The sequence below is a fragment of the Macrobrachium nipponense genome, chromosome 17 (genome assembly GCF_015104395.2).
Source record: "Macrobrachium nipponense isolate FS-2020 chromosome 17, ASM1510439v2, whole genome shotgun sequence".
Lineage (NCBI taxonomy): Eukaryota > Metazoa > Arthropoda > Malacostraca > Decapoda > Palaemonidae > Macrobrachium > Macrobrachium nipponense.
In genome coordinates this window covers 46,183,208-46,193,207 of record NC_087210.1, presented here as the reverse complement: position 1 = coordinate 46,193,207, position 10,000 = coordinate 46,183,208, and the positions used below count along the sequence as shown (strand labels likewise).

The 10,000-nt window shown below is 38.7% G+C and overlaps 1 protein-coding gene across 1 annotated transcript in view; it reads left to right on the top strand.

Moving 5' to 3' along the window:
• Positions 1–7,607, top strand: part of LOC135195896 (tigger transposable element-derived protein 1-like) — a 10,380-nt gene extending 2,773 nt beyond the window's left edge. The window contains exon 4 of the mRNA XM_064222403.1: positions 7,481–7,607. Within this exon, the coding sequence (XP_064078473.1) occupies positions 7,481–7,607 (127 nt within the window). The remainder of the gene's footprint in view (positions 1–7,480) is intronic.
• The last annotated feature ends 2,393 nt before the right edge of the window (positions 7,608–10,000 follow it).

Sequence of the window (10,000 nt, the reverse complement as noted above, 5' to 3'; positions counted from 1 at the left end):
TATATATATATATATATATATATATATATATATATATATATATATATATATATATATATATATATATATATATATATATATATATATATATATATATATATATATATAATATATATATATATATATATATATATATATATATATATATATATATATATATATATATATATATATATATATATATATATATTATATATATATATATATATATATATATATATATATATGTTACACCCGTGAGAGGTCCGCTTCAAGTTCGATATAAAGATAAACAAAAAGAATTCAACACCAACAGTTGAAACTGGGTATATGAATATAGAAAGATACACAAACACAACAAAGGTTTATTTACAAGCTTACTAACAAAGATAAATGCAGAATGGTATCTCCTATTTACATAAAAAAGGCAAAATCTTACAATGCGTGAACTGGGGAAACGGAGATCTATGCTCGAAGCGGTGGCTTCCCACAAAAGGAGAACTGCAATTGCAGATGACTCCTTGACTCCGTATTGCAGAAAATAATGTCTATTCTTGATACTCGAAGGGCAGGAACTTCTCAAAACCTCTCGCAGAACGTTTCTTCTCTGAAGTCTTGCTCAACGTCGAAATAACTCGGCCGTTCACTCCTGACGACGACTTGACCAGAATTCGACCAATTCTCGGGCGCCTTTTCCTCTCTTATCCTTCGTATGTTCCTTCTTCTCTTATCTCTCTCAGATGATCTCTGCTCTCTACTACTGAGCTCTCACTGATCAGATCTGTGACTCTCTCTGATGATGATCTCTTCCCTCCTACTTCGTCAGTCGTATTTATAAGGCAATCTGGGGGCGGGGCTTCCAGTAAACGTCACAGGCTCCCGAGATTACCAGAACTTCTTAGAAGGATCTGGACAAAGTATTACATCAGAAATTGCGGCGTTCCTCACGTCACGTCGGTGCCTGTCAAGTTCCACAACACTCCTGCTGATTCTAGAACCATCATGAGAACAGGCACCTCCAACACATGCGCAAATACCTACTTGCTGCAGAACTTCTCGAAGATGCGTTTTCCTTTCCTTTATCTTTCTTTGCTATGAAGCAATTACCCAAAAGAGAGAAAAAAATGAAATCAACTGATTTTATTTTTTTCCAAAGTGAAACAGGAATTAAACAGCAGGGGAACAATTCTGCATAAAGCTTTAATACTTCTCCATTCACTCAACCACTTGTGCCAAAACAGAAAACGGTCATTAGGCTACTCATTCTGAAAACTCTAGAGAGGCTATTAGCTCTCATATTATCCTTTTCTCTTAATTTCTCCGTTTTCTGAACTCTGCTTAAAACTTTGAAATACTAAAACACCCCTTGTGTTTTTCTCAATATTAATTTCTCTCAGTAACACTGTCACATTGGACACTGGCGGTGGCCAAGGTACGGGGCGTTCTTTATAATTCTGAAGCAAGTTTACATTCATTGACTTTGCTCTACTCTTACCCATATTAATTCTAAAGTGTATATTTCCCCTCTCCTCTAACACTGAAAAAAGACCTTCAAACTTATAAGGTAAAGTGGAACCTTCTTTCTGGACTAAAACTTTATCTCTTACACACAAACTTCTCTTTTTTGTTCTAAGATCATGTTTCCCTTTAGTTTCCCCTTGACTTCCTCTCGCGTTCTCTTTCGCTAGTTGCCAAGCATCTCCTAAACTGTTTTTATAATATTCTAGATTAGTTATGCAATCTTCTCTACCCTTACTTCTAGGCAAAAGTCCGACCATATCAATAACTATATTCTCAAAAGGTTCGCCTACCGAAGGAATATTACACAAAGGAGCTCTGGGAATTACTTGATTCGGTTTCCCGGCAATTTGGCATTCATGACAGCTAAAAACATACCTCTTTACATCACTCTTCATTTTAGGCCAAAAGTACGCCCTACTAATACACTTAAAAGTTTTATTTAGTCCTAAATGTCCTTGCTCATCATGTGCTAACTTCAAAACTAGCTCATGAAGCTTCCTAGGAACCACTAATTGTATGGTGATTTCCCCTTTACTACCTGACTGAGGATGAACATAACGAAAACAAAACTTCGTCCTTTAAACAAAAAGTTTCCTTACACAAATCATCGAGATCATCATCCAGCTCACATTAAAAAATTCGGGTTAGTGTCTCATCCTCTCTCTGCAACTTGACTAGCTCATCTTTATCCAAAAGGTTAGTAGTGCCTAATTCATCACTGTAACTAGTACTAGATACCGGTACATTTACTACATTACTCTTGACAGCTACACCTTCCGCTTGGCTATCACTGTCAACATCGGTAGAGTCTGGTCTCTCAGCCACACTCATGCCAAGATCAACCTCGCCACCTCTATCACACTCGTTCGAATCCACGAGCTCACTCACGTTCGAATCCACGAACTCTCACTCGTTCGAATCCACGAACTCACTCTAGTTCGAATTCACGAACAAATTATGACCGTAGTCTATGTATGTATCTAAACCCGACCTAGTTACTACCATTTCAGGCACTGGAATCTCACTCACAACAGGATTCACATTCTTGGATAAAGCTGAGTCATTACCGACAGTAATGTCAATGCCATCAATGGGCAAACTGTCAACAACTGCAAATTTAACTTCTCCTGACACTACCTGACTTTCCAAATTCAACTTCAACAAAGGACAAAGAAAACAAGTGTTAGGAAATCCACCTAACATGACTTTTTCTGCCATATTGATCTCTGCCCTGTTTGGCACACTCTCTCTCCTAATCAGTGAGACAGCAGCTCCTGTGTCTCAAAGAAAGACCACCTCTCTCGAATCTACTTCTCCAAGAGAGGAAACTTCTCCTTCTGACAGAAATTCACCAAAAGATTTTCTAGTTTCTCTCATCACATCATTCCTACTTGATGAAAGGTTAACTAAAGACATTGGTTTCTTAACGTCCTTCCTTTCTACTGCACAATTTCTCGCTAAATGCCCTTTCCCATTACATCGGAAACAAGTTAATTCTGAGCCACTAGATGCCACTTTATTCTTACAAACCCTAGACGTATGACTTGGTTTTCCCCATGTATAACAGGAATAGTCACTTTTACTCGCATTGCTATTACTAGAACTGAAACCTTTACTGTTTTGTATCTACCAGACGAAGGATCATTTCGTTTCTTACTAACCCTCAAATTATGTGTTAGACTATAATCGTCAGCTAACCTAGTTGCTCCTACAAAAGATACTTCTCGCCTGTCTTCTATATAAAGCTTAACCCTTTACTGCCGACTGGACGTATTTTACGTCGAGTTACAAAAGTTTTTTTTTAAATTCGCGGAAAAATACTTTTAGGCCTACCAGCCTAAAACTTTTGAATTATGCGCCTTGGGGGATGCTGGGAGTTCACGGATCAAGGTGTTGTTTTGTTTACAATCGTTACGCAGGCGCGCAAGCGCGAATTTCTTTCTTGCCGCACTAAAAAGTATCTGTGACACATCTTGGAAATTATTTCGTCACTTTGACATAATTTTTGTACCATTGTAAATTAGCTGTTACATGAAGTATTATATATGAAAATATGCGCATTTGTATGTAGAATACAACAATAAAATACTCATGATTGTAGCTTTTATCAGTTTTGAGATATTTTCATATAAATAACGATAATTGCCAAAATTTCAACCTCTGGTCAACTTTGCTCTACCGAAATGGTCGAAAAACGCAATTGTAAGCTAAAACTCTTATATTTTAGTAATATTCAGTCATTTACCTTAATTTTGAAACTAATTGGAAGTCTCTAGCACAATATTTCGATTTATGGTGAATTTATGAAAAAACTTTTTCCTTACGTCCGCACGGTAACTCTACCGAAAAAAATCATACATGCGATTGTGGTAATGTTTGCACCATTTTAAGATTAGCCGTTATATAAAGTTTTATATATGAAAATGTGCGCAATGTCATGCACAATACAACTAAAAACAACCCATGGTTGTAGCTTTTATCAGTTTTGAGATATTTTCATATAAATAACGATAATTGCCAAAATTTCAACCTTTGGTCAACTTTGACTCTACCGAAATGGTCAAAAAACGCAATTTTAAGCTAAAACGCTTATATTCTAGTAATATTCAAGCATTTACCTTCATTTTGCAACAAATTGGAAGTCTCTAGCACAATATTTCGATTTATTGTGAATTTATGAAAAAAATAACATTTTCTTTATGTCCGCGCGGTAACTCTTCCGAAAAAATCATACATGCGATTGTGGTAATGTTTGCACCATTTTAGATTAGCCGTTACATAAAGTTTTATATATGAAAATGTGCGCAATTTCATGTAGAATACAATAATTGAAGGTTGTAGCTTTTCTCATTTTTGAAATATTTGCATATAAATCACGATAAACAGAAAAAAAACCACGTTCGGTCAACTTTGACTCTACCGAAATGGTCGAAAAACGCAATTGTAAGCTAAAACTCTTACAGTCTAGTAATATTCAGTCATTTATCTTCATCTTGAAACAAATTCGAAGTCTCTAGCAAAATATTTAGATTTATGGTGAATTTTAAAAAAAAATCTTTCCTTCCCTCCTCGTGCGGATTCTCCGCCACAAATCTCCGAAATGCGTACGTCCCATTCTCGGAATATTTACTCCGTTTCATATTAGGCATTTCATAGAGTTTTATATATGAAAATGTGCGCAATTTCATGTAAAATAAAACGAAAAATATTTGAAGGTTGTAGCTTTTCTTATTTCCGAAATAATTGCATATAAAAAATATATATATATAAAAAAATTCGACATTCGGTCAACATTAACTCGTCAGATATGGTCGAAAACTGCAATTGTAAGCTAATACTCTTACAGTATAGTAATATTCAATCATTTTTCTTAATTTTGAAAGAAATTGGAAGTCTCTAGGACAATATTTAGATTTATGGTGAATTTTTGAAAAAAATATTTGTTTACGTCCGCGCATTACGAATTCATGCATTATTTTGTGATAATATTTTCTCTGTGTTGCTTTTATCGTTTTACAATGTGTTATATACCAAAATGATTGCAATTTAGTGCATATTACAACAAAAAATAGTAACTTGTTACCTTTAACCATTTTGCGCACAGTGCGATTTGAATACAATTATATATGAAATTTTGTTTTTGCGCTATCATATATCGCATTATTTATATATGATAATGATAATTTTTTTCATTTCTGATGATTGCATACTAAACTTCAGCCAATGGAAAAAAAGGAGCCAAAAATGAACTCTTAATCTTTAAAACTAAGCGCGCTGTGATTTTTTGAAAAAAATATTTTTTCCACTTCCGCGCTCACTCTGAAACACCTCCGGCACATGGGAGACAAATTTTTTTTTACTGCTTCGGCGTTTAAGGGTTAATCTCAGGGGCTATGTTATCTTTGAAGTTTTCTAACAACACTAAGTTCTTCAAACCATCAAAATCCTCAACTTTAGCAGAAGTTAACCAATAAAAAAACAGCCTTTCTAAATTTCTTACGGTATGCCTCCGGTACTAACCTGTACGTGCTAAGAACAGTTTTTTTCACAATTGCATAATCATCACATTCCGCCTTAGACACGCAACTATACACAGTAAGTGCCCTACCACTCAAAACTGACTGTGAATATATAGTCCACATTTCTTTAGGAGAACCTACTCTTTCCATTAACTTCTCAAAACACATGAAATATGTCGTAACATCTTCCTCTTCAAACTTTGGTACTAATTTCAACACTGTACTCATACCTAACCTATCAGCTCCGTTTTTGTTTTCGCCTGAGCAATTTCCATCTCGTGCATACATTCCCTTTCTCTTTCTTCCTGCTCATGCATACGCTCTTTCTCTCTTTCTTCCTGCTGCATTACCAACATTTCTCTCTCTTGCTGCATTTTCATTGCTTCTCTCGCTTGCTGCACTTCCCTCTCAGCTGCTCTTTCCTTTCTCTCAGCCGCTCTTTCATCTCTCTCATACTTCTCTCTTTCTTTCTTTTCAACATATTCACGGAGATAATTCCCCTCTAGACCTAAGAGCTTACCCGACTCAATAAACTCTTTCAGCATTTCACTCTTTCTGGTTCTTTCTATATTCTCCCTGTTTCAAACTGTTAAAGTGCTGAATATTCTAAGCAAGGTCACCATAACGTTACGGCCCGAGAGAGGTCTGCTCCAAGTTCGATATAATGATAAACAAAAAGAATTCAACACCAACAGTTGAAACTGGGGATACGAATATAGAAAGATACACAAACACAACAAAGGTTTATTTACAAGCTTACTAACAAAGATAAATGCAGAATGGTATCTCCTATTTACATAAAAAAGGCAAAATCTTACAATGCATGAACTGGGGAAACGGTGGGGTAATGAAAGTACTTGCTGGCCAGTTTTGCGCCGTCGGAGATCTATGCTCGAGGCGGTGGCTTCCCACAAAAGGAGAACTGCAATTGCAGATGACTTCTTGACTCCGTATTGCAGAAAATAATGTCTATTCTTGATACTCGAAGGGCAGGAACTTCTCAAAACCTCTCGCAGAACGTTTCTTCTCTGAAGTCTTGCTCAACGTCGAAATAACTCGGTCGTCCACTCCTGACGACGACTTGACCAGAATTCGACCAATTATCGGGCGCCTTTTCCTCTCTGATCCTTCGTATGTTCCTTTTTCTCTTATCTCTCTCGGATGATCTCTGATCTTTGCTGCTGAGCTCTCACTGATCAGATCTGTGACTCTCTCTGATGATGATCTCTTCCCTCCTACTTTGTCAGTCGTATTTATAAGGCAATCTGGGGGCGGGGCTACCAGCGAACGTCACAGGCTCCCGAGATTACCGGAACTTCTTAGAAGGATCTGGACAAAGTATTACATCAGAAATCGCGGCGTTCCTCACTTCACGTCGGCGCCTGTCAAGTTCCACAACACTCCTGCTGATTCTAGAACCATCATGAGAACAAGCACCCCCAACACATGCGCGAATGCCTCCTTTCTGCAGAACTTCTCGAAGATGCGTTTTCCTTTCCTTTATCTTTCTTTGCTATAAAGCAATTACCATGACAATATATAATTTACTTAACTTAATATATATCATATAATATCTACCACTGCTATTCGAGCTGTGTAAATTCAGATCAGCGTCATTTGCAATTCATATTTATTTCAAGACTTCTTGCAGAACCCCTGATGATGGAATGAGGAACCTCAGGGTTCGGTTGGGAATTACTGTGGCCTAGATACTACTTAACGGGGTCCCTGAATCAACACCACTGGAGCCACTAATCTGGAACACCTGGCCTGCATTCCAAAAGGGAAAGTTTGGTGACCATTTGACACGAGATCTCCCATGGGTCTGGTGCTTCAGCATGCGGGCAACTAAGACAATATGAATTCAGGGTGATACAATAGAAAACAGATGATCCCCGAAAAGAATGGCAAGTTGATCTGGCGCAGGGATAAAAACACCAATGAATGACACCTCTCATCAGAGGTACCACGGACATCAGAGCCAAATCCCAACACGTGGCTGACTATCAGTCCAAGTATTTTTCCAGTGGTAAATCCCCTGTCACTTCTCCTCATCCTCTCCTCTCCTCGTTGTTGGTGCATCTATGAGGACTTCTCTCTCCAACACTGGGTAAAGTGCCCGGAATTGATTTACCAGTCTTATGAATCCTGTTTCTTTTGTATTCCATTTTTTTTATTTGCTATTCATTTCTCATATTGACCTGACTGTTACAAAGTGTGTCCATAAATAAATTCAACAATGTTGTGTCCAAGGGTCCGTTGGCAGCATCAGTGCAGTCTGGACCTCTTAGTCACTCTAATTTCCTCAGTTAATTGCATGCCTTTTCCAGTGCAGTTTCTTGCAGTGGGTCCTTCTGCTCCATTGGTACTAGCATTGCAATGGTAATCCACTGCAACTTGATTTACAGTGCCCCTTGTAGTGGAATCCCTACATCCATTTAAAATCATCGCATCTAAATTTAGTACTTTGGCAGAACCCAGTTACCTGTCCTAATTATTGCCATTCTAGTAAAGCCCTCAGCTCATTTGCTTTTGTTTTAACTACACAGGAATTATAGTCAGATTGCATCATTGCCTTGTGGTAAGTACCTCCAGCATCATTATTGCAAGAACAAAGAATAGCCCTGCTAAGCTTGATACAAATGAGTAAATCTTGCAGAGAGTAGTTTTGTCATTTCAAAACACGAGCTTTGATGCTACCACATGATAGCAACTTCTGCATGACTTAATTTGGTAGGTCTTATTTAGGGAGTGTTATCAATGTAAAAAAAAAGAAAACTGCATTTCTCTCCCCCACTACCTGCTGTGGACATTTTGCAATTCATTTTTTTAATAGGACACACCATCTGGCAGCTCAATTCATGGTACAATAAGCAATTTAGTTTCCTCTCTCTCTTCTTCTCTCTCTCTCTCTCTCTCTCTCTCTCTCTCTCACACACACACACACACACCATAGCAACCGTGCTAAAATTTCAAAATAAACTTCCCAGAAATTCCATGTCCATTCTTTAAACACTTACTTTTACAAAGTTCATTCATCAGTGACTGTGGGCCACTTTACAAGTGAAAGAAGCATTTTCATTATTCCTACATGTTGGCGCACGTGTCTCGGGCCCTGTCACAACAGCACACCTTCACAACAGTGCACCATCAGAGCAATCCTTGTCATATTTAATTTTTCTTGCTGAAATTAAGCCTACTTAATTCAAGCTCATCTCTGGATGTACTTAGCAAACAAACCATGTAGTTCTTGTGTAATCCTTCACCAATCTGCACCCATCTTAAGTGTCTCTCACCAAACTAAACTCCATTAAGGATTACGCTAACCTTTGACCAAAATTACATGTTACAACACATGGCTGAGTTACTTGAAACGTACCCCATATTGAGGGTTCCAATAAAATCTTAAAAAAACCTATGCTTGATTCTACAGAACGAGCCTGCACCCCAGTTTTCTGGAAGGACCTTAAAACTAATGTCAGTGCCAACTCACCCAAAGTGTTCACAAGTCTTGGAAGAGGGGTAGGATTGACAGGGGGCCTTGGCTACCTGGATCCAAACCCGGGTTGACGAAGCTAAGGAAAAGAAGAAAGAAGGAGAGGAAAGGGAGAAAGAAAGAAGAGAGAGGGAATTAGAGAGAGCCCACAAGCTCGTCCTTGCCTGACAAAGGGCTGGGAATCCTGCTCTGCCTTCTTCCCAGCTTACTCTCAACAATGTCGTCTCTAATCCAAAAATGGATGCATTATGAGCCCAAGGCCTGTCTCAACCATTAAGTAAAGGTCTCCATCACATACATGCCCACTCCTCACTCCTGCAGAGGTTTCCCCTGATCCTGGGGAAAAATATGGGTGGATAGAGCACAGTTGCTTTCCGCTCCCTCAACCCGGACAACCAGGAAAAAGTTGAAAAGGTTTGAGAGGCCATCATTAAGTCATATGAAATCACTCCCGAGTGCTAGAGACAGGTTTGGTGAGGCTGGCCTATGAAGGCAGGTCAAACCTGGGCCGACTGGGCATACCACAAGACCCCCACTCTCAGATGCTGGATAGAAGCCCTAAGCATCTCTAACTTCGATGCCTTGTTTAAGCACATGCAGCTCGAGGACTACATCTATTACGCCCTAGCCACTCACCTCTGTGACAAAGTCTCCAGCCGTTTGCCGAGTGCTGCCACTTTGTGGACAAATGAAACATATACCATCTTCACATCTGCAACCTGGAACGAAAAATAAATCCCCATTCTCATACCTTTGGGCTCAGTCTGATAAAAAATGGGCATCCTCAAAGGAAACTTGTGTGCGGCCATTGTAAGAAGATTGCGCCCCTCACAGAACATTGCCGTCTGAGGACTGAGGCTTCACCAAGGGTCTCCACCAGTTCCCACAATGGGACTGCACCCAATTGAGCCTCGTCTGGCTCTTCAGTAACCTACATCCAGCCTGCTCTCTCCATGGGGGCAGTGCTACAAAGGGACTTTAGCAA